Source organism: Trachypithecus francoisi, unplaced genomic scaffold, assembly GCF_009764315.1.
Source record: "Trachypithecus francoisi isolate TF-2019V2 unplaced genomic scaffold, Tfra_2.0 Lachesis_group0, whole genome shotgun sequence".
Lineage (NCBI taxonomy): Eukaryota > Metazoa > Chordata > Mammalia > Primates > Cercopithecidae > Trachypithecus > Trachypithecus francoisi.
This window is the reverse complement of record NW_022681453.1, coordinates 14,731,326-14,756,930: the sequence shown is the minus strand read 5'-3', so window position 1 is coordinate 14,756,930 and position 25,605 is coordinate 14,731,326. Positions and strand designations below refer to the sequence as shown.

At 39.2% G+C, this 25,605-nt stretch overlaps 1 protein-coding gene across 11 annotated transcripts in view; it reads left to right on the top strand.

Annotated features, from left to right (window-relative positions):
* The window catches only part of SETD2 (SET domain containing 2, histone lysine methyltransferase), a 150,263-nt gene that overhangs the window by 45,069 nt on the left and 79,589 nt on the right, over window positions 1-25,605 (top strand). For all 11 annotated transcript variants that reach the window (XR_004435802.1, XR_004435791.1, XR_004435793.1 and 8 more), the window contains exons 4-9: window positions 3,948-4,079; window positions 6,656-6,784; window positions 14,853-14,976; window positions 17,863-17,940; window positions 19,697-19,794; window positions 23,321-23,447. Coding sequence is in view for 2 of the 11 variants with exons in the window: in XM_033205307.1 (XP_033061198.1) it covers window positions 3,948-4,079; window positions 6,656-6,784; window positions 14,853-14,976; window positions 17,863-17,940; window positions 19,697-19,794; window positions 23,321-23,447 (688 nt within the window). In the remaining 9 variants the exon portion in view is untranslated. The remainder of the gene's footprint in view (window positions 1-3,947; window positions 4,080-6,655; window positions 6,785-14,852; window positions 14,977-17,862; window positions 17,941-19,696; window positions 19,795-23,320; window positions 23,448-25,605) is intronic.

Sequence of the window (25,605 nt, the reverse complement as noted above, 5' to 3'; positions counted from 1 at the left end):
ATAAAATAAATTTAAAAGCCTAAAAAACTGTTTTTACAAAATGATTTGATAGTATAGATTCCTTTCCCCATTTTCACCCTCCCCAGGAAAGGAGATGTCTATTTTTTTTTCTTTTCTTTTTTTTAATTATTATACTTTAAGTTCTAGGGTACATGTGCATAACGTGCAGGTTTGTTACATACGTATACTTGTGCCATGTTGGTGTGCTGCACCCATCAGGAGATGTCTATTTTTTTTTCTTTTATTACTTACTTGGTTTTCAAGGTATAATTTAGGCTAGCCCAGTTTTTCTGTAATTCCTTTTACATGTGGAAGTGTGACCAAAAAAACAGAATAAAACCCCAGCAAAATAATCTGTGCTTAGAGAAGAAAAAAGTGGTTACATTGGGTTTTATTTTCAAAATTGTGCAGAATGAAGTATCTTTGGGTACTGTGTTAGTCCGTTTTCATGCTGCTGATAAAGACATACCCGAGACTGGGAAGAAAAAGAGGTTTAATTGAACTCGCAGTTCCACATGGCTGGGGAGGCCTCAGAATTGTGGCAGGAGGCAAAAGGGACTTACTTCTTACATGGTGGTGGCAAGAGAAAAGGAGGAAGAAGCAAAAGTGAAAACCCCTGATAAACCCATGAGATCTTGTGTGACTTATTCACCATCACAAGAATAACACAGGAAAGGCCGGCCCCCATGATTCAATTACCTCCTCCTGGGACCCTCCCACAACACGTGGGAATTCTGGGAGATACAATTCAAGTTGAGTTTGGGTGGGGAAATAGCCAAACCGTATCAGATACTTATAAAGTTAGAACTAGACTAGAACATAATTTTCTTCTCTCATTTTTTTTAGATTATTGTTTTTTTTTTTGAGACGGAGTTCCGCTCTGTCGCCCAGGCTGGAGTGTAGTGGCCGGATCTCAGCTCACTGCAAGCTCCGCCTCCCGGGTTTACGCCATTCTCCTGCTTCAGCCTCCTGAGCAGCTGGGACCACAGGCGCCTGCCACCTCGCCCGGCTAGTTTTTTTTTTTTTTTTTTTTTGTATTTTTTAGTAGAGACGGGGTTTCACCGTGTTAGCCAGGATGGTCTCTATCTCCTGACCTCGTGATCCGCCCGCCTCGGCCTCCCAAAGTGCTGGGATTACAGGCTTGAGCCACCGCACCCGGCCTAGATTATTGTTAATAGATTAAATCTGGCAATAGTGTAATAATATTTTAGAAATGATGAAGTGGTTTATCGAAAAATCCCTAACGTGAAACAAATTATATTGAGAATAAGAGTAATGAAAACATAGTCCTCTAGAGCAGGGCTTCTCAGTCTGTTTTAACTTTAACCCCTCCTTGATAATTTCCTTTTTCCTGATGTAAATGTATGCCTATTGTGCTTAAAAAACCAAAACAAAAAGTATTCTACCCACTTACTCTCCTTTTTTGGAAGTTTTCCTGCTAGTTGGGAATCAACCTAACCATTGTACCTTTAAGCATCAAAATGTTATTAAATCAAGTTTTCCACTGTGTATAAGGTAAAAACTTAATTTTAAAGGTAGGTCCTACCAGAATTTTTTTTTTCTATTAAAAAATAATCTTTTAACACAGAGCCTTTTACAGTTACTTTCATTTATATCTAGTTATATATTAGGTTTACATTTAAAATATTCAATATTTTAAGTAAGTACCCTTTAGGAATTGTGTGAGTTGACTAATGGAACTTACAAGATCTTTGTAAAAGAATATAAATAAAACTAATCAATCCAATTCTGACTTTTCTTTAGCATTGAGAATCAGATATATATTAGATACATATAATATATATTATATGTATGTAATATATATTATATGTATGTAATATATATTATATGTATGTAATATATACTACATACATATAATATATATCACATACAATATATATTACATACATATAATATATATTACATACAATATATATTATATACAATATATAATATACATATATATATAAAACTGTGCACATAGATTTGGTTAGGAGAGGCATAAGAGGGCTTCCACCACTTTGCAGTGGGAAGGATTTATATATATTCAACTTTTTTTTTTTTTTTTTGAGACAGAGTCTCACTTTGTCGGCCAGGGTGGAGTGCAGTGGCGTAATCTTGGCTCACTGCAACCTCTGCTGGGCGCCACCATGCCCAGCTAATTTTTGTATTTTTAGTAGAAATGGGTTTCACCATGTTGGCCAGGCTGGTCTCGAACTCCTGACCTCAGGTGATCCACCCATTTTGGCCTCCCGAAGTACTGGGATTACAGGTGAGAGCTACCACGCCCGGCCTATTTATTCAGAATTTTGAAGTGCCTGTTATATGCTAGGCATTTAGGAGCCACTAAGAAGACAAACTCTTATAAGAAATATAATATGAATATAATGAAAAAATGTTTCTTATGTTTAATGGAAAAGGGCTTACTTGCCAAAATGTATGCCCATTAGTCCTATTCCAGTCTTCTAGAGCAATACAAAATAAAGCTGCTGCTGATTCTCCAAAATTGTTGCTAAGTACTTCTAAATAGGTAATTTTGTCTAGTCATCTTCAGGCTAAGCATATTCATATACTCATTAACGAATTATGTCTTTAATCAAGAGGAATCATTCTTTTCACCTAAACTTGGTTAAAACTATCATAACACTCTTTAGGCACTTTATGAAATTGGCACTAGAATAGAACATATGTTGAAGATTAAAGCAGATTAGAGGTAGGAGATAGCCATTTAGAGCAGCTATGCTGTTTCCTGTTTGATAGTCAAAGAGTGATTTATAGTTCTTATAGTTCCCTAATCTTAAAAACATCTTAACAGATCTTTTTCGACCATCTTTGTTTTTTTGTTTTTGTTTTTGTTTAGACCAGGGTAAAAGACTAGTTCATCAGCAAAAAGGCCAGTAAATAATCACATTTTCACTTTTGCTTTGCAACTCTGGTGTGGGTTATTATGAACCCAGTCAAATTTTAGCAGTTTATGTTCTCCTCCAAAATAAATCTGTCTGCATGGAGAAAGTTTAGCCCTCTTAAACTTTTACCTGATTGTTCTGTAATTATACTTCATTTAAAAAATTCAATCTGCTTTTAAACAAAATTTATGCAAATGTGATGTTACCGAAAGATACTCTAAAATATTGGATTTAGAACTCACTCTTATTTTTTTAGAAACCATTTTTCTCCCTTAATCTTATATCTCAACTATTATTTGCTCATCCATAAGGTCTGATTCTTAAACTTAATTTTAACCAGCTATGTCACTATTTGAAATACGTGCGTTTTCGTATTTTTCCCAGAACCTAGTATGACTTTAACACTTGAAACTGTTCAGAATCCAAGGCTTAGCTGACCTGGACTAGGAAATAAGGACTGAGTTCCAGAATGATTGGTTTTGAACTCATCTCATCTTCCCCCATTTGCCAAGGTTAAGTTTGCCCTTCTCATTTTTTTTTTTTTTTTGTAACCTAGTTCTTAGGATTTTCAGTCTTACAAGTACTAATGATTAGATGTTTTATTTTGAATGCTTGACTTACAGGAATCATTAAATGTGAATCTAGCCAGGCGTAGTGGGTCCTGCCTGCGATTGCAGCACTTTGGGAAGTGGACGCAGGGGGATTTCTTGAGCCTGGGAGTTCAAAACCAGCCTAAGTAACATAAAGAGATCCTGTCTCTACAGAATATTAAAACAAAAACAGAAATTAGCCAAGCGTGGTGGCGTGAGCTGTGGTCCCAGCTATTCAGGAGGTGGAAGTGGGAGGGTCATTTGAATCCAGGAGGTTGAGGCTGCAGTGAGCCATGATCACATCACTGCACCCTGGCCTGGATGACGGAACAAGACCCTGTTTAAAAAAATCTGAAAGAATCTAATGAGATTTAGCACATATTTGATTATATATGTTATATCTTTACCAGGAAATGTATTTAATCAGTTTTTATGACATTTTACCCAATAGAAAGAAGAATAAATCTCATCGAGATATTAAGCGAATGCAGTGTGAGTGTACACCTCTTTCTAAAGATGAAAGAGCTCAAGGTGAAATAGCATGTGGAGAAGATTGTCTTAATCGTCTTCTCATGATTGAATGGTAAGTAAATTAGAATACTCTGCTTTTGCTCAACACTTCTATTAAATGTCTCTAAATATTGAATTATCAATGAAGAATAAAATTTAACCTTTCTCCTACCTATGAATGACTATAAGCAAAGAAGTATAGTAGACACTTTGATGTGTAGTAGAAAGCAGATATTAATAGGGAAACAAATTTCCCTTGCATTGTGCATTAGATTACAGTACCCACCATGTTTTAAGTGCTGTGTAAAGTAGTCCTATAGTATTAATTTCTATTCAGTACTTTTTTTATCTTATAATATTCATGTCCTAGGAGGTAAATACTGGTATTTTTTAGCTTTCACTATAAAGTGAAATAAAACTGTAACATTTCAGAAATGCATAAAGTGAATGTCTTCTTCTCCCAAGCATCGATTCCATTGTTTTGTCGTTTTTCCAGAAAACTTTTAATGCCTTTGCTAGCATAGGTAGATGTTTTCCTCTTTTTATGTATGCAGATAAAATCTTATTCTATATACTTGCTTGGATTTGCTAATCAGACCTAATCAGAGCTCTATGTACAGACCCGACTAAATCTTTCTCTTGACTGCATTATGTATTCATAGCTGATAATTATTCTGTTGACAGACATTTGCTTCTGTATTGTTCTTATAAATAGTAAATATCTTTACATTAAAAAATTAATCTTGGCCAGGTGTAGTGGCTCATGCCTATAATCCCAGCTATTTGGGAGGCCGAGGCGGGCAGATCACTTGAGGTCAGGAGTTCAAGATCAGCCTGGCCAACACGGTGAAACCCCATCTCTACTAAAAAATACAAAAATTAGCCAGGCATGATGACACACACCTGTAATCCCAGCTACTCGGGAGGCTGAGGCAGGAGAAGCACTTGAACCTAGGAAGTGGAGGTTGCAGTGAACTATCACTCCACTGTACTCTAGCCAGGGTGTCAGAGCAAGACTTTGTATCAAAAAAAATTTTTTTGACCAGTCTGATTGATGAAAAATATATTCTTGTCTTTAACATGGAAAGAGTATACCTTATTTTTAATGTTAGTGAAGTGTTTTCTTCTCAAAGCTCAGTTTTTGGTTTTGCTCATGTTACAGTGTTGTGAAAATAAAATATATATACCTTGAAAAAATAAAGAGAAAGCATTTTTGGTATTCTTTTATCCAAACTAGAGAGAGATATGACAGTACAGATGTAAGAAGAGAAGACATAGGGTTAGCATTATTCTAACTTCATATTGTTGCCCTAGTCATTCTTCTGGGTTTTCCTGCCAACCTTGTGAAGCATACATGAAGAAAAAAATTTCTTCTTATTATTCACACACTTGAGTAGTTCTCTGTTGTTCTCATGATTAGGTTCAAACTTCGCCTTGTATCCAGAGCCCTTCGTAGCATATCATCAGCCTGTCTTTTCATCCTCCAGCAACTCACCTTTCTTACCAGTTATCTTTAGTTGTTTCATTTCCCTTTGTCCAAACAGGGATTGTTTTCCTATTTCTGCACACAGGCAGGGACAGTTGTATCTCCAGCTTTCTTTATGAGATTCTGCCTTAAATTCTCTTCCCTCCTGAAAGCTTTCCTTTATACTGCCTCACTCTGAAGCAAATCCTTCATCCTTTGACCGTTGCTAAAAACGTTATTTGCTGCTGGGTTGGCAATAAATAATAATGTATTAAAAAGGGTAATTTCTAGTAGTCTTTTTTTTTTTTTCTTTTTGAGACAGTCTCCCTCTGTCGCCCAGTCTAGAGTGCAGTGGCGTGATCTTGACTCACTACAACCTCTGCCTCCAGAGTTCAAGCAATTCTCCTGCCTCAGCCTCCCAAGTAGCTGGGATTACAGGCATGCACCATCATGACTGGCTAATTTTTGTAACTTTAGGATAGACAGCATTTCACTATGTTGGCGAGGGTAGTCTTGAATTCCTGACCTCAAGTGATCCACCTGCCTCGGCCTCCCAAAGTGCTGGGATTACAGGCACGAGCCACTGAACTTGGCCCCCTCTAGTGTAGTTTTAATCATTGTTAAAAACCTTTATATCTATCACATATTAAGAAGTCAATCAGTGTTTGATTTTATCATTTTTACTCTAGGATCCATGGGAGAAGAGCCTTGCCATGTTACTCTGTTTACTCTGAACAAGGATATGTTTAATAATGACTTTAGATTTTCTCAATTGTAGATCAAGTAGTTAGCTGCGTTCAAAAAATGAAAAGTGATTAGAGTAGAAGGAAGGGAAGGTGCACTTACAGAAAATAAGTTCTGCAGAGTTGTCAATGTATGGAAAGCTTACATGCAGCCTGAAAATGTATTATAGACACCTAGAGAGTGGTAGACATTTCCTGTGATGACCAGATGTCAAGGCTGTATTGTGGGTATGATCTGTTCAAGTAACAATGTAGATACTCAGTTCTAAGGAATCCCTTTGTGATGGAAGGAAAGGAAGGCTTAGTTGGCGGTTAGTCATACATATGCTAATTATACCATAAAAGTATGTACACGTGTAGTTATACTAACACATTTTTTCAAAGTTACTTTGGTTCTTTTGCTGCTTTAAAGAATTAAGTTTCCTCCTTTTCTCATTTCAGTTCTTCTCGGTGTCCAAATGGGGATTATTGTTCCAATAGACGGTTTCAGAGAAAACAGCATGCAGATGTGGAAGTCATACTCACAGAAAAGAAAGGCTGGGGCTTGAGAGCTGCCAAAGACCTTCCTTCGTAAGTTCTGTTTTAATTTCGTTTCACGTCACTTTTTTTTTTTTTTTTTTTGAGACAAGGTCTCACTCTGTCACCAAGGCTGGAGTGCAGTGGCACAATCTTGGCTCACTGGAACCTCTACCTCCCGGATTCGAGCGATTCTCCTGTCTCAGCCTCTCAAGTAGCTGGGACTACAGGTGCATGCCACCACGCCCAGCTCATTTTTTTTGTATTTTTTGGTAGAGACGTTGTTTCACCATGTTGGCCAGGCTGGTTTCGAACTCTGACCACAAGTTATCCGCCCACTTTGGCCTCCCAAAGCGCTGAGATTACAGGTGTGAACCGTCGCGCCCAGCCTTCGCTTCATTTTTGTTTTGTTGAACTTAGATGTTTTTGTAGGAAAACAATTTCTGTATTACACTGAGGTTTAATGATGATTATTATGTAGAATGACCACTTGGTAGCTGGTTTGTTGTTAAAAAAAAATTTTTTTTTCTTTTTTGGTAATTATGTTTTCTTTAATTCCAAGCAACTACCAAGTATATGCTGTGGACCCCCAGAATCTCTATGAAGCTATATAAAAAGGAGTTGGGACAGAATCCATTAGTATACATAAAATTGAGTTGGGGTAAGAGTAGAAGACAAGGCCAGGTGCAGTGGCTCATGCCTGTAATCTCAGTGCTATGGGAAGCTGAGTGGGAGAACTGCTTGGGCCCAGGAGTTCAAGGTTACAGTGAGCTGTGATCATGCCACTGCATTCCAGTCAGGATGGCAATGATCTCTTGTCTCTTAAAGGAAAAAACAAAAAGAGTAGAAGAGAGTACCTGAGCATATCAAGGTTAAGAATTAAAACATACCTGATAGAGTAATGATGATCAAGTATGAATGAATGAATGAATAAATGTTGCGCTCCATCTAACTCGTGTAACTTTTTAATGTTATACAGCAAAAGGTTCACTTTATTTTCTGCCATATTCAGTGTTTCCTGGAAATGTTTAAGTTTCTTATATAGAGCATATTTAAAGTATTCTTGGCCGGGCATGGTGACTCATGCTTGTAATCCTAGCACTTTGAGAAGCCAAAGTGAGTGGATCGCCTGAAGTCGGGAGTTCGAGACCAACCTGGCCAACAAGGCAAAACCCCGTCTCTACTGAAAATACAAAAATTAGATGGGTGTGGTGGCGCACGCCTATAATGCCAGCTACCCAGGAGGCTGAGGTAGGAGAATAGCTTGAACTCGGGAGGCAGAGGTTGCAGTGAACCGAGATCATGCCACTGCACTCTAGCCTGGGAGACAGAGCAAGACTCCATTTCAGAAACAAACAAACAAAAAAACCAAAATTAGGCTGGGCGTGGTGGTTCACGCCTGTAATCCCAGCACTTTGGGAGGCCATGGTGGGCAGATTACCTGAGGTCAGGAGTTCAAGACCAGCCTGGCCAATGTGGTGAAACTCTGTCTCTACTAAAAATACAAAGATTAGCTGGATGTGGTGGCAGGTGCCAATAATCCCAGCTACTTGGGGGGCTGAGGCAGGAGAATCTCTTGAATCGGGGAAGCGAAGATTGCAGTGAGCCAATCTTCAAGCTGGTCAGGAGTTCAAGACCAGCCTGGCCAATGTGGTGAAACTCTGTCTCAAAAAACAAACCAAAAATTAGCCAGGCATGATGGCGCACACCTGTAATCCCAGCTACTTGGGAGGCTGAGGCAGAAGAATTTGCTTCAACCCACTAGGAGGAGATTGCAGTGAGTCGAGATCACGCCACTGCATTCCAGCCTGGGCGACAGAGCAAGACTGTCTCCAAAAAAGAAAAAGTATTCTTGATGAAAGTCAAGTGCCTCATTGAAGTTAAATATAAAATATAAACAAATTACATGTATTTATGGTTGAAACATTTAAAAAATATATAAAAAAATGGAAGGAAATAAAACATTTGCTGGATTCTAGTACCTTAGACATAACTATTCTTTAAGAACGCTCTGAGCATATGGCCACACTTGGATGGGAGTTGGAGTTGGGGCAGGACTTGGTGGGGTTTAGTCTGTTTATTGTGGGAATTCAAAACACAGGTAATAAAGACAGTAATTTTTTTTTCTCACCGTTTTCCCCCTGGCAATAATTTAGTTTTATGACAGGAATCCTCATATATCTTTTGATAAGCAAATTGTTCTTTATTTTTTTTCTTTTGAAGATAAGAAATGATGTTTATAAATTAATCTATCCTTTTGAGAACCAATCAGAAAAAAAACATGTTTTGTTACACAAAAAGGGGGCTGGTAGGAACCTCATAGATTTCCCTTCTCCTCAAAGTGTTGTAAAAACACATCCTGGCTCATAACTGATTTTTATTATTTTTTATTTTTTTGAGACAGTGTCTTGCCCTGTCACCCTCACTGGAGTGTCCTGGTGAAATCATAGCTCACTGCAGTCTCGACCTCCCAGGCTCAGTTTATCCTCCTGCCTCAGCCTTCTGAGTAGCTGAGACTATAGGTGTGAGCCACTATGCCCAGCTACTGTTTTTTTCTATTTTTTATAGAGATGAGGTCCTCACTATGTTGCCTAGGCTCCTCATAACTGGTTTTTAATTGTTTATTTGAAACAAATATCCCACAGAATTGTCATATGCCCCATATCCAATTCATTGGATTCTTTGTAATATTTTAAACAAATAATTGATTATACTTTCTTTGAACACTGTTAATGATACAGAAATCAATACCTCTCAAAGCAGCCCATTGAATTTCCAAAATCACTAGTTCTAGTCCAGACGCACATTTTCAAAGATGCCTTCTTCCATTCTGCCCTAGCCAGCCAGGCCTTCTTGAGAGTTTTGTTTTTGTTTTTGTTTTTGTTTTTGTTTTTTTTTTAAAGTAACCACAGTTTGTACGCAAGCCTCTCTTAACAGAGACAATAGTGGATGAGCTGTCTGGACACTGGTCCTTTGTGGTATCTGCAGTAAAACACACAGCTTCAAACCTGATCTAAATTCTGTTACTTGCAACAGACACTGTTTGATAGCTCAGTGCTCTTCTCATATTGAGGGGAAAGGAGATTGGGGAAAGGAGGAAAGGATGCGTGGCTCCAGTGTATATGCCAGGTTAAAACTTCCTAAAGCTCTTTTGTTTTCTTCAGCTATTCACAGAGAGTCCTGCTTTGGTAAAAGATACTAGGACTTAATGTCTCTGTGTTTCCCATACCTTCCTACTCCTATAATTTCCACATGATGGTAATACCAGTAGTTATGAATTTCATAAAGTAGTCACAACTCTTGAGTTGTTTACTGGTAGAATATTACCATTTAATACGCACAGGTTGTCAGATCTACACAGGATGAGAAATTATTTGGAGCTAAGTTGCTAGTTAGTGTTAAAGTGCCATGGTGGACCTCACCAAAAAACCAGATTACTATCAAAACCCCTGTAGTTTTAGGAAATCTCCCAGTTGTAGGAAGAGAAGGCAGGGCTGTCCGGGTTGACTTAATGTAATTGGATACCAGATAGGGTTTTGAGGTAAAATTCACATAATATAATATTGACCATTTTAAAGTTTATAATTCAGTACCATTTAGTGCATTCATAATCTTGTGCAACCGTCACCTTTGTCTCTGTCCAGAACATTTTTATCATCTGAAAAGGGAACTCTGTACCTGTTAAGGAGAATCTTCTCATACCCGCTTCCTCCCAGGCCTGGCAGCCACTAATTTGCTTTCTGTGTCTGAGGGTTGGATCTATTCTCGGTATTTCATATAAATGAAATTATACAGTATGTGGCCTTTTGTGTGTGGCTTCTTTCGCTTAGCATTGTTTTTGAGGTTTCATCTGTACTGGAGCATGTGTCAGCACTTAATTCCTATTTATGGCTGAATAATAGTCTCTTATATGGATATACGATATTTGTATATCCTTTTGTTAGTTGATAGACATTTGGGCAAATGAGGCTTTTTTAAGATGGAGTCTTGCTCTGTCACCCAGGCTGGAGTGCACTGCTTCCTGGGTTCAAGAGATTCTCCTGCCTCAGCCTCCTGAGTAGCTGGGATTACAGGTGTGTGCCATCATGCTCAGCTAGTTTTTGTATTTTTAGTAGAGATGAAGTTTTACTGTGTTGGCCCAGCTGGTCTGGAACTCCTGACTACAGGTGATCTGCCTGGCTTGGCTTCCCAAGTGCTGGAATTACAGGGGTGAGACACCGTGCCTCGCCGAAATGATGTTTTTTTAGAAGCCATCTTTCCCTTCCACTTTTTTTTGTTGTTGTTTTTCAACACAGGGTCTCACTCTGCTGCCCAGGCTCGAATGCAGTGGTGTGATCACAGCGTACTGCCACCTCAACCTCCTGGGCTCAGGTGATCCTCCCACCTCAACCTCCTCAGTAGCTGGGACTACAGGTATACACTACCATACTCAGCTAATTTTTTTTGTATTTTTAGTAGAGACAGGGTTTTGCTGTGTTGCCCAGATTGGTCTCGAACTCCTGAGCTCCAGTGATCCTCTCACCTTGGCTTTCCAAAGTGCTGGTATTACAGGCGTGAGCCACCACACCTGAGCCGTTTTATTAATAAAAAGTTTCAAACTTACAGAAAAGTTGAAAGAGTGAAACAGCCTCCATATAAGCACCACTTAGATTTTATAGTTTTTTTTTTTTTTTTTGAGACGGAGTCTCGCTCTGTCGCCCATGCTGGAGTGCAGTGGCCGGATCTCAGCTCACTGCAAGCTCCGCCTCCTGGGTTTACGCCATTCTCCTGCCTCAGCCTCCCGAGTAGCTGGGACTACAGGCGCCCGCCACCTCACCCGGCTAGTTTTTTTTTTTTTTTTTGTATTTTTTAGTAGAGACGAGAGTTCACCGTGTTAGCCAGGATGGTCTCGGTCTCCTGACCTCGTGATCCGCCCGTCTCGGCCTCCCAAAGTGCTGGGATTACAGGCTTGAGCCACCGCGCCCAGCCAGATTTTATAGTTATTAACATTTTGTTCTGTTTGCTTTATTTTACATTCTCTGTCTGCCCGTCTCTTTTTATCTATAGTCTTTTTTTTAACGAAGCTTAAAGAGAGTTGCAGACATTACCCTTAACCCCTAAACCTTCCATAGCTTTGCAGTGACAGTGACAGTGACAGTTTCTGTCCTCATCCGCCTGCCATAGTAGAGCCCTGTTGCCCTGAAAAGGCTTTAAGGAGAAGGAGTTCAATGAAGTGACTCTATTTAGCCAGGAGCAAATTTCAGACTTAGAAAAAGATTAATAAGAATCATAAAAATCACATTTCTCATTGCCTTTGCCTTCATGGGATTTAGTCACTGCATGCCAGGCAATTTGATGTTTTTCTGCTTTGTTTTTGTTTTTATTTTGGTTTTTAATTGAGACATGTAGCTTCTCTAAGAAACCTAAATATTAGAGTTTTAAAGACTGCATGATAGACTTTTACATCAGCCTCATTTAGTTTTTTGGAGGTTAGGCAGCTGAAGGGTCTAGCCACTCTTCCTACATTCCCCAAATTCCTGAGGACTTTGAGATGCTTCTCTCAGCTGCTTCCTCAAGCTCAAACTATCAGATCCATGTGTGTTGGTATATCCTTCAGACTTCCTGATGTGGGGTCTCTACTCTGAGTGATTTTAGTGGCTGGTCAGGCTCTGATATTTAAGAACTTTTTCTAAATAAGGTGATTTGAGAGTAATATCATTAGAATTGAATATTTTAGTATAATTCAAGAAAGCATCTTTATGATATCATGAGGTAGATAGTTATTCAGGTGGAGTTTGAATCCCAGGCTGTGATTGAGCTTTGTGAAGTTGGATAGATCACCTACGTTATCCAAACTGTCTTATTTGTCAAATGGGCGTAATATTGATGCCAGATGACATCAGTTTGCTTTATTTTTATTTTTCATACTACCTTTCAAAAACAGGTAATCAAACCTTAAATGAGTAAGTTCAGGGAAGATAGATTTTTGGCAGGAGAGGGATTGGAAATATTTTTTATGTATGCAGTTCCAGATCCTGGATAATATATGTTTTGTATGTTTTGTAGTCATCACATTTAATTCACAAGGCAGTCTGTGATGTCGTTTTTCTTTTTCTCTCTTTTTTAAGTTTTTAAAAAATGTTTTTAAACATTTTTAAAAAATTTATTTTGATAGAGGCAGAGTTTCGCCATGTTGCCCAGCTGGTCTCAAACTCCCAGGCTTAAGCGATCTACCCACCTCGGCCTCCCAAAGTGCTGGGATTACAGACTTGAGCCACTGTGCCCAGCCTTTTTCTCTTTTTTTAATGCAACGGGGTCTTGCTGTGTCACCTAGCCTGGAGTGCAGTAATGTGATCATAGCTCACTGTAGATTCAAACACAGGGCTCAAGTAATTCTCCTGCGCCAGCCTTTCAACTGACTGCGACTATAGGCACATAATACCATGGCCGGCTAATTTTTTAATTTTTTATTGTTTGTCAAGATGAGGTCTTCCTGTGTTTCCCAGGCTGGTCTTGAACTCCTGAGCCAAAGCAGTCCTCCCACCTCGGCCACCCAGAGTGACTTTTCTTTTTCTTGAGGGAGGGCACTAATCCTAGAAGTGGAGAGTCCAACATTGTAGGACTTCAATTATTGTCATTATTTTAAATTATTTACAAGATGATAAGCTTCTGGGGTTAGAAAGGACATTTCAAATACTGGTTATAGAGGTAATAATTTGACTTTCTAGGTTTACTCATGAATAATCAGATTTTTATTATTGAGACCTAAATGTGTTTGTGATGGACTACTATATAAATATGTATATACATCCACTATAAACTTCTCCAATCCTGTTTTTGAGCTCTGCTTTTTAATATATGTGTTCTTTTCTCATTTGTTTTTAATGCTTTATTTTTTAAAGTAAAAGGATTTAATTTTTTTCAGTTGGCAAAGTTAACTCCTTTATTAATAAGTACATTGATTATGCCAGTATGTTGTAAGCAAATACAAAAGATTTACATTAAAAAAAATCTCTTTGGTTAGAGTCAGGGCATGTTTATTTTGGGGGGATAAGAAAAGACCTTCAGGCAGGCCATTTCATGTCAGAACTTAGGAGCAAAACATAGTACGACATTTGTCTACATAGAACTAATAGTTGAAGTCATTGGTTAGAATGAGCTTTTAGAGAAATAAGGGGAGAAGACTGAGAATTTAATATCTTCAGTACAGAATAATAGGTAAATAATCAAAAAAAGAACATTCAAGGATATAGGGTAACTGAAAGATGCCAAAGAAGAAGATAAATCATAATTACTGATAACATTCTGAAGAGAACTCACAGAGAATGTCATTACATAAAGGGGGTTAGATTTGATCTTTAACGTTTTTAGAGACCTTTGAGAGTAAAGACAGCAGAAGAGCTGCTATATTTAAGTTGCCTTCTTTTTTTCTTTTTTCTTTCTTTCTTTCTTTTTTTTTTTTTTGAGACAGAGTCTCGCTCTGTTGCCCAGGCTGGAGTGCAGTGGCATGATCTTGGCTCACTGCAACCTCTGCCTCCCAGGTTCAAGCAATTCTCCTGTCTCAGCCTCCCTAGTAGCTGGGACTACAGGTGCATGCCACCACACCTGGCTAATTTTTGTATTTTTGGTAGAGTTGGGGTTTCACCATATTGGTCAGGCTGGTCTCCAACTTCTGACCTCAGGTGATCCACCTGCCTCTACCTCCCAAAGTGCTGGGATTACAGGCATGAGCCCCTGTGCCCGATTGCCTTCTTTTTTTTTTTTTTTAAAGAACAAAAATCCTCTAACTTTTCAGTGTCTCTTGATTTCTTCAGAGCTGTTTTCCAGCTATTAATAACTGTTTTTTTGATATTGTAAGCCAGACTTGAATGTTTTAGTATCTAGTTAAAGGATGTATATTTTGGTAGTAGGTATAAATTATAAAAGCATCTTAGAATGAACATTCTTTGAAAAGTACTATGAAGGAGAAAAGTAACCTTGGTTAGAAGCTAGATACTTTACATATATTTGAAATTTATTTTATATAATAACTAAATTATCCATATTGCAATATTTATTTAAATTCCTTATTTTTGCCTGAGCATATATGTTTTCCATACTGCTCCTAGGCAGGAAGTGCTATTTTTTTCCTTTTGGTTTGCAGGAACACCTTTGTCCTAGAATATTGTGGAGAGGTACTCGATCATAAAGAGTTTAAAGCTCGAGTAAAGGAGTATGCACGAAACAAAAACATCCATTACTATTTCATGGCCCTGAAGAATGATGAGGTAAGCAGCATGGATATGTTTGCCTTGAAACAGATCTGTTAGGTTTGAAGGAGCCATTGATACTGACTGATTTGATTTTTTTTTTTTTTTTTTTTTTTTGAGACGGAGTCTCGCTTTGTCACCCAGGCTGGAGTGCAGTGGCGAGGTCTCGGCTCACTGCAACCCGTGCCTCCTGGGTTCAAGCGATTCTCCTGCCTCAGCTTCCTGAGTAGCTGGGATTATAGGCGCCCGCCACCACGCCTTGCTAATTTTTGTATTTTTAGTAGAGCCAGGATTTCACCACGTTGGCCAGGCTGGTCTTGAACTCCTGATCTCACCAAAGTGTTGAGATTACAGGTGTGAGCTACTATGTCCTGCTGACTGATTTCTAAAATATATTAAGTGACAAAAATGAGGGGCAGAGCAGTATAAATAGTTAGCTTCTATTTGTTTACAAAAAGCATGGAAGTTACTGTTGCATCACAAGGTAGAAAATAAAAACGTGGAAGAGAGAGGAATTTACATATATATGTAAAGATAAACGTAGTGTGTTTTAGATTACAACTCTTAGAAATTATTGATGACCCCCAGAGTGCTTTTTCTTTCTTTTTTTGTTGGGAGACAGTGTCTTGCTGAATTACCTGGGCTGGAGTGTGGTGGTGCCATCTTGGCTCATTGCAACCTCTACCTCGTGGGTTCAAAAGATTCTTGTGCCTCAGTCTTTTTTTTTTTTTTTTTGAGACGGAGTCTCGCTCTGTCGCCCAGGCTGGAGTGCAGTGGCTGGATCTCAGCTCACTGCAAGCACCGCCTCCCGGGTTTACACCATTCTCCCGCCTCAGCCTCCTGAGTAGCTGGGACTACAGGCGCCCGCCACCCTGCCCGGCTAGTTTTTTGTATTTTTTTAGTAGAGACGAGGTTTCACAGTGTTAGCCAGGATGGTCTCGATCTCCTGACCTCGTGATCCGCCCGTCTCGGCCTCCCACAGTGCTGGGATTACAGGCTTGAGCCACCGCGCCCGGCCGTGCCTCAGTCGTCTGAGTAGCTGAGACTACAGGCATACACCATCATGCCCAGCTAATTTTTGTATTTTTAGTAGAGACGGGGTTTTGCCATGTTGGCCAGGCTGGTCTTGAACTCCTGGACTCAAGCAATCCACGCGCCTCAGCCTCCCAAAGTACTGGTATTATAGGTGTGAGCCACCATGCCTGGCCCCAAAGTGGTTTTGCTTATATAGGTTATGTGGATTATAATTACTTATATTTAATCATATTAAAAATTACAACTGAGAAATTTAGAATGTCTATTTAAAACTACATTAGGGCCAAGTGAGAGAATCGTTTGAGGCCAAAAGAGGCCAACCTGGGCAACATAGTGAGACCTCATCTCTACAAAAACTAAAAAAAAATTAACCAGGCATGGTTTTGCATGCATCTAGTTCCAGCTGCTCCGAAGGCCGAAACAGAGGATCACTTGAGTGTTGGCCCAGATTGGCCTTCCAGAGCGTTGAGATTACAGGCGTGAGCCACTACACCCAGCCCATTTTGGTCTTTATTTAGAAGTTTGTTGATGTTTTGTGGCCAGAAATATGCCATAGGAACTTAACTATTGTTTAATATCAGTTAGCCTATGGTAAAATTGGTTTTCTTGTATATTGTTTTGCTTTTGTAAGTTGCAGTTTCAAAGAACCTGTTGATGATTTTAAGTGGGGACTTAACTGTAATAATAGTAAGCCCATTACTTATTTATACAAATAACATGGTATTATAAAAAATAACTTTTTTTTTTTTTTTTTTTTTTAGTCGGGGTCTTGCTCTGTTATAGTCCAGCCTGGGGTGTGGTGGCATGATGATAGCTCACTGCAGCCTTGAACTGCTGGGCTCAAGCAGTCCCCCCACCTCAGTCTCCTGAGGTGCTGGAACTACAGGCACATGCCACTATGCCTGGCTTATTTTTAAATTTTTTTGTAGAGACAGGGTCTTGCTGTGTTGCCCAGGCTGGTCTCAAACTTCTGACCTAAAGCAGTCCTCCTGCCTCAACTTTCCAAAGCGCTGGGATTACAGGCATAAAGCACTGTGCCTGGCCTTGGAAAATAATTATTTAAATTTTTTTTTTTTTTTAAGTGAAAAGAGTTGCGTCGCTTTACATTTTTATAAATCTTTTTAATGTCTGGCTTTAATAGAATTCAGTTCGATTCTCATATATCTGCCTCTGTATTCAGTGTGGAAATGTAAATTCTAGGGATCTAACTCTAGAGCTGTTTAGGGGTGGGTTCAGCAAGTTTTAACAAACTCTCCATGGGATTTGGATACACACTCAAGGTTGAGACCTAGGGCATTGTGACATAGCCCACACTTTAAAGTGAAGTATTATACCATGCAGTGAGATTGGGATGTAATAGAATATAAGAAATGGCTAAGGATAAATGGGAGAGACATTGATAAAGATAATTTTGCCTATGGGCCAAAGTTTATAATTAGCAGATCTTCCAAAAGCATTAGTTAGGTATTTGTCGCTTTGAAGTGTGAAGTAGTGTGACAATTCTCCGAAGCAAGGGCAAAGTGGGGGTAAGGGAGTGTGTATGTGTGCGTGCGTGTGCATTGCATGCATCTTACATTTGTTTTAATGCTTTTCCTTTGTAAAATGTGTAAATTTTTTTTTATTCAATGGGTTAATTTAATTTACAGTGTCATCTGTCTTCAGTTAGAAATAATGGAAACTGAGCTGTTTACAGTGGAAAGACTATGAAGCTGGTAGTCAGGAGGCCTCATTGCCCTGCCTTAACTGGTTAGGTTTTGCAGCCCAATCTTTTTTTTTAATTGATGCGTAAGACATGTATGTAGTTTTGGGGGTAATTGCATGAATATTTAAGGTCTTTTTTAAAATTCTTAAATGATCCTCTTCTCCCAGATAATAGATGCCACTCAAAAAGGAAATTGCTCTCGTTTCATGAATCACAGCTGTGAACCAAACTGTGAAACCCAAAAAGTAAGTTGAGGTGGATTTAGAGTTTGAGGTATTTATTCACGATTGCTGTTCTGACCATTAATTTTAGATCTCATATCTAAGGTACTCATGAATTTTTTAGTACCTTTTTCCTATTCTGTTTTATTATTTAAGATTTTATTTTGAAATAAGTTTAGATTTCTAGGAATGTTGGAAAAGTAGTATTGACTACACCCATATCACTCTTCACCTAGCTTTCCCAACGTTAACGTCATATGTAACCATAATAAAAGGATCAGATCCAGGGAATGCTATTAAGTAACATAAAGACCTTATTCAAATTTTGACAGCTGTTGTTTTTCTGGTCCAAGATCCTATCCAAGAACTTGCATTGCATTTAGTTGTCACCTCTCCTTGCCCATTATTATTTTAGATATTTTAATGGTGCCAAAATACAAAACTAAATTTTAATTTTGAAAGTTCAGTGTGTATTTGGATTCTTTATCAGGTCTTATCTAGGTGCAATATTTGACTTTTAATAACACTCATGAGGGACTGAAAAACTGACATTGAGAGGGATTGTATCTTTGTTTTTTTTTTTTCGCCCAGGCTGGAGCGCAGTGACATGATCTCGGCTCACTGCAACCTCCGCCTCCTGGATGGGTTCACGTGATTCTTCTGTCTCAGCCTCCCAAGTAGCTGGGATTACATGTGCGTGCCATCATGTCCGGCTGATTTTTTTAGTATTTTTTAGTAGAGACGGGGTTTTGGCATGTTGGCCAGGCTGGTCTCGAACTCCTGGCCTCAAGTGATCCACCCCTGTCGGCCTCCCAAAGTGCTGAGATTACAGGCGTGAGCCTCCGCGCCCAGCTGGGATTGTAACTTTTTTAGGTTAAAGCTATGAACCCGCTCTGTAAATGTGTATCATTGATTTCCTCTCATGTTGAAATAGTGCTTTTGAGTCTTGGGTATTTTTTGCCCTTTGATCTATACACTAATAGATTTTATGCATGGCTCTTCTAAGAGCCAAGTTGTATAACAAAAGGGGGAACCTACTGTGGAATCATTCAACCTAGGTTTTGGTTATAGTTCTGCCAGAGCTGGTGGCCACATGTCTAGCTGTGAGAATCCCACTGTACAGTGTCCCTTAATCTCTGCAAGTCCGGAGTTTTCATTAATAACATGTGCAAATTGTCTGGATCAGCACTCCACAGTCCTTGACTTGCTTACATGTTTTGGAACTAAAAGATCTGCCTGCTGTGTATCTGCCCCCATTTTAATTCTTGAGTCTTATGCATCTGTTCTGATGTCCCTTTCACTGTACTCAGCCAGATGACCACCGCTTCATGGAATTAAATGTTTGGGATCAGTGTTTCCTAGTTTCCATATCTCATCTCATCTTACAACATGGTTACTTTTAACATATGTTAATGTAGACTTGCCTTTGATATTCAGTGACACAAGCATCCTCTATTTGCCAATTTTTAGTACAAGTGAATCTTTACTGTATGGAAATGTTAAGATAAAATAGCAGTTACTTGTTTTCTTTTTTATTAGAGACATGTTAGAGATATATCCAATCTGGTAGTTCATTAAATGAGAGTTACACTTAAATATTTTAGTTCTTTTAAAGAAAAAATTCTCCATGTGCTGTTTGGGAAAACTTTCATTGCCTAAAGACCCATTTGCATAATTCAGGCGGATGATGATGATCTTTATATATGTGCGCGCACACACACACACACACACACACAACTAATAAGTTACTAATTTCTTTTGTTTTCAAACATCATCTCAGTGGACTGTGAACGGACAACTGAGGGTTGGGTTTTTTACCACCAAACTGGTTCCTTCAGGCTCAGAGTTAACATTTGACTATCAGTTCCAGAGATATGGGTAAGTATTGTTTCTACTAATTTTGCTGCTTCTGATGGGGAAATAGGCTGTTCAGATATAAGGATATAAAACTTTAATATGAATTACTTAACAGTTATATTTACTCTGAACTGTTATCTATAAGATATTGTTTTGGTTTTGTGTGTTTTTCTAATGTATGACACTTCTGACCCTTAAGGTATGTTGTATAGGAACTATATAATTTTCTCCTCAGCCTCATACTATCTACTTGTATAATTATATTTCTTATGTAATTCTGAAAAACGTTATTATAGATATGCCAACTCTGTGTGTCTGAAGAGAATAGTACAGTATTATAAATTACTCTGTATCCATTATTCAGCATTAAAAGTTACCAACTCATAACTAGTCTATTTCATCTGTACCATTTTGTACTCTTAAATATAATTGGTTACCTAAAAACAGTAACCGATGCAATAGCAAAGACTACCTAAACAAAAAGTGTGGGAGTTCTTATTAACACTGAAGCATTAATAAAGATACTGAGGAGGTTTGAAGTACATTATGTAAAATCCCTGTGTTCCAATGACTATTTAAAAATAAAACTACAGGCTGATTGCGGTAGGTTACGCCTGTAATCTCAGCACTTTGGTAGGCTGAGGCGGGCAGATTACGAGGTCAGGAGTTTGAGCCTGGCCAGCATGGTGAAATTCCATCTGTACTGAAAATACAAAATTTAGCTGGATGCACACCTCTAATCCCAGCTACTCTGGAGGCTGAGGCAGGAGAATAGTTTGAACCTGGGAGGTGGAGGTTGCAGTGAGCCGAAATCGCACTGTTGCACTCCAGCCTGGGTGACAGAGTGACTCCGTCTTAAAAAAAGAAAAACAAACAAACAAAAAAACAAAAAATTACATTAGGGCCGGGTGTGGTGGCTCACGCCTGTAATCCCAGCACTTTGAGAGGCCGAGGCGAGCAGATGATGAGGTCAGGAGTTCGAGACCAGCCTAGCCACATGGTGAAACCCATCTCTACTAAGACTATAAAAAGTAGCCGGGTGTGGTGGCACATGCCTGTAATCCTAGCTACTCCGGAGGCTGAGGCAAGAGAATTGCTTGAGATCGTGCCACTGCACTCCAGCCTGGGCAACAGAGCAAGACTCTGTTTTGAAAAAAACAAACAAAAAAACACAAAACAACAAAAAAAGCTATATTAGTCAACCAATTCATGACTTTGAAGACTAGTTTAGAAAAGGAAAAAAAATTAAGCATTTAAACATGTATTCTGCTTTTCTCAAGTGACTTCTGCTTTAGGTTAAACCAAACAGTTGATGAGAGGAAGTTCTTCTTTGTACAGGTATTCCAGTTAATAAATATAGTAGTAGGGTGAGCTGTGGTGGTGCACGCTTATAGTCCCAGCTACTCAGGAGGGTGAGGTGGGAGGATCACTTGAGCCTAGGACATGGAGGCTGCAGGGAGGCATGACCTTGCTGCTACACTCCAACTTGGGCCATAACTCAAGACCCTGTCTCAAAAAACAAAAACATAAAACTAAATTAAGTAGTAAAAATATCATCATTTTGCAACACTTAGTAAGGTATGGGTCTTAAACAGTGGTCATTAGTGGCCACTAATATCAGAAAAAGACAACTAATGTGTGCCTCATAATGAAAGAACACAACATTACCTTTGAAGCTATCTTCTTTGGGTCTTGAGGACCATTGACCTATACAAGATATTTTCTGATTATTAAGAAACCAGTACAGTTAAAATATTGGAAAATGTAAGTAAGGCACAAAACCCTACAAGTTTTTATTTTATTTTTTTCAGGTTATACCTATATCAATTAGTAGCTTTTTATGCTAAAAAAGCACACAGCTGCAGAGTTTCCTGAATATTTTAATTCTTTTAATGCTACCATATGATGAGGTTTTAATTCCTGTGCACTGTTCAGTCTGGTGACAGTTACCAGACTTCTGGCAATGAAGGTCTTTTACATACTCCTTCACATTGTTTCATACATGCTTCATGTCTTAAACATAGTGAACTCTGAAACTGATGATCTGATTATAATCTAGGGCAAATGCCAGATGGTTGTTTCCGATTCTGTCTGCTTCTCTTGTCAGATATTCAGGGCATGAATGCAGACCAGGTTCTGTGTTGGGCTCCATGTTTTTGCCTCTGTGCTTATATTGTCCTCTCTGAGGGAAAGAAAAGTGGAAATCAAGTGCTGTTTGGGAATTCCTGCTCTACTTATTGAACAATTCATTTTTATCCCTCTAATTGCCACGATCATATCCTAAATCTATCAGTTTACTATTAGAATACTCAATTTTTTTTTTTTGAGACAGCGTCTCCCTCTGTCGCCCAGGCTGGAGTACAGTGGTGCAATCTCGGCTCACTGCAACCTCTGCCTCCTGGATTCAAACAATTCTCGTGCCTCAGCCTCTTGAGTAGCTGGAATTACAGGTGTGCGCCACCACGCCCAGCTAATTTTTGTATTTTTAATGGAAATGGGGTTTCACCATGTTGGCCAGGGTGGTCTCAAACTCCTGGCCTCAGGTGATCTACCCGCCTTGGCCTACTAAAGTGCTGGGATTACAGACATGAGCCACTGTGCTCAGCCTAGAATACTCAGTGTTTTCCTCAGGTAGCTCTGATCACTGATAAATGCCATACGTGGTTTCTTCCAGGCCCCTGTAAACTTAGGCCTGTATTCTTTCCCACCATTCTTCCTTACCTCCATGGCTACATTTATTTTTTTCTGTATTTGTTATTATAGTGCCTCATCCTTACGTGATGATTACTGTCTTTTTTTTTTTTTTTCCTTTTTTTGAGACAAGGTCTTGCCCTGTTGCCCAGGCTGGAGTGTAGTGCCATGATTTGGGCTTGCTGTAACCTTTGCCTCCCAGGTTCAAGCGATTTTCTTGCCTCAGTCTCCTGAGTTGCTGGGATTACAGCCATGTGCCCCAATGCCTGGCTAATTTTTTAATTTCTAGTAGAAATGAGGTTTCACCATGTTGACCAGGCTGGTCTCAAACTCCTGCCTCCCAAAGTGCTGGGGTTACAGTTGTGAGCCACTGTGCCTAGCCATCTTTTAATAATCAAATGTTTCCTTTTAAGTATCCTGTATTAATCATTTTATATCTGCTTATACTAATGCATGTTTGTTCTATGTGCCAATTAAACATTTGCATATAAGTAATAGTTCTCTGAACTATTGAAGCAATTTTGTTCTTAATCCATATATGTATATGATCTCTTATTTTCATATTAGTAAGTATTCTCATAAAATGGAAAGATTGTTTATTTCTTGGCTAGTTTTGTCCTCCCAAAGAAAGATGATTGGAAAAATAATGAATATTTTTAAAAAGCAGTTTTAAGACATTTCTATTAGTAATAGCAGACTTGTTGGAATCTCTTCAAGTTATGGTTTTTATTTTGTTTTGATTTCCTTAGACTGGTATGACTTTTGTGTGTAATTTTGTGTGTAATTGTTTTATTGCCAATAGTTTTGTATGGTTTACTTCCACATAGCTGACTTCTTTCCTATGCTCTTTGAACAGAAAAGAAGCCCAGAAATGTTTCTGTGGATCAGCCAATTGCCGGGGTTACCTGGGAGGAGAGAACAGAGTCAGCATCAGAGCAGCAGGAGGGAAAATGAAGAAGGAACGATCCCGTAAGAAGGATTCAGTAAGTTTGCATTCTTCTTTCAACTTTCACAATAAAAAATTTAAAAAGCGAGGTGGCTTTTCTGATTGAAGGTTATAAAGTCATACTACTGCCACCAGCCACCAGAGAAATCCAAGATCAGATGAGTTGTTACCAGAAGAGATGCAGTTGCTATTTTTATTTCAGATTCATAGAGATTGGAATTGGGTACTGAGAACTATTAAAGTATTATTGAAAACACCTGGACTAATAGTTTTTCAGATTCTTTAAAACTCCTAAGTACAAGTAAAACATGTCTTTTCTCCCTGATAGCTCACTGCTGCACATTTCTAATCCCTTGTTATTGGTTTGTCTTTGTTTGGTACTCTAAATTTTGAGTGTTCTTCAAATCTCTGAAAACCGTCTTTTGAGTGTGAGAAAAGTTTTGAGAGGAAATAGGTAACCTAAGGCTGAAACAGGAGTAGTCACAGATGCTCTTTTTATTTAATGAAACAGCAGTTGATAGCTTTATTTTGTACCCCGTCTTGCCTGAGTTACTCCTGGGATGGGGATGGGGTTCTTGGTGGGGAGTATCCTGTTCCTAAGGGGACTATCAACTGTGAAAAGGACTTTGTGTTTAAAAAAATATTCTCCTCCCTTTTTTGAGGATCCCTTTGCTAGAGCACTGTTTTTCAGAAGTGTGATCCTTGGATCACTTTCTTTAGAACCACCTGGCTGGATCCATAGTAAAAGTGCACATTTTTGGGCCAGTCCCTAGACCTGTGAATCTTAGTGGAAGGGCTGAGAAAATCCTCTTGTGATTCTTTTGTAGTTAGCTTATTCCTGGACTTTTCAGGAACTTAGTACTCATGAGAACTATAGATGACAGCAATTTTTCTGTTTAGATGGGGAGATAGTAGAAGATGTGAGGGAGGCGATAAGAGTATAATGGTTAAAAGGTAACACAGTTAAGCACAAAGTAATTTGAGGGAATTAAGTATTGAGAATCTGAATTCTGTAAGAAGATACAGATAACAAAAAGCATTGGAAAGGTCCATTTAAAAAAGGCAGAAAAGGACAGTTTATATAACAAACACCTATATTTGCACCACCCAACATGAACAAATGCATTAGAATGTCATGTGTTCTTTAGCTCTTTCTTTCTCTCTTTCTCTCTCTTTTAAAAAATGTATACATTTTCTTTTCTTTTTTTTTTTTTTGAGACGGAGTCTCGCTCTGTTACCCAGGCTGGAGTGCTGTGGCCGGATCTCAGCTCACTGCAAGCTCCGCCTCCCGGGTTCACGCCATTCTCCTGTCTCAGCCTCCCGGGTACCTGGGACTACAGGCGCTGCCACGTCGCCTGGCTAGTTTTTTGTAGTTTTTAATAGAGACGGGGTTTCACCGTATTAGCCAGGATGGTCTCGATCTCCTGACCTCGTGATCCACCTGTCTCGGCCTCCCAAAGTGCTGGCATTACAGGCTTGAGCCACCGCGCCCGGCATATGTATACATTTTCAAATGGTTTGGCTTTGGTTTTTTTGAGACAAGGTCTCTCACTGTTCCACAGGCCAGAGTACAGTAGAGTGATCACAGCTTACTGCAGCCTTGAACTCCTGGCTCAAGTGATCCTCCCACCTTGGCCTCCCAAAGTGCTGGGATTACAGGCATGAGCCACAGTGCCAGCCCTTTTTTTTCCTTTCTTTTTTTGAGGCAAAATCTTACTCTGTTGCTTAGGCTGGAATTCAGTGATGCATTCATAGCTCACTGCAGCTTCAAACTCCTGGGCTCAAGTGATGCTCTCGTCTTGGCCTCCCAAAGTGCTGGGATTACAGACATGAGCTACCACACCCAGCCTTCAGCCCTCTTTTTATTTAGCATATATAGTGTAACTTTATGCCAAGCACTTTTCTTTTTTTTTTTTTTTTTTTTTTTTTGAGACGGAGTCTCGCTCTGCCGCCCAGGCTGGAGTGCAGTGGCCGGGTCTCAGCTCACTGCAAGCTCCGCCTCCTGGGTTTACGCCATTCTCCTGCCTCAGCCTCCCAAGCAGCTGGGACTACAGGCGCCCGCCATGTCGCCCGGCTAGTTTTTTGTATTTTTTAGTAGAGACGGGGTTTCACCATGTTAGCCAGGATGGTCTCGATCTCCTGACCTCGTGATCCGCCCGTCTCGGCCTCCCAAAGTGTTTCTAAGCACTTGATGT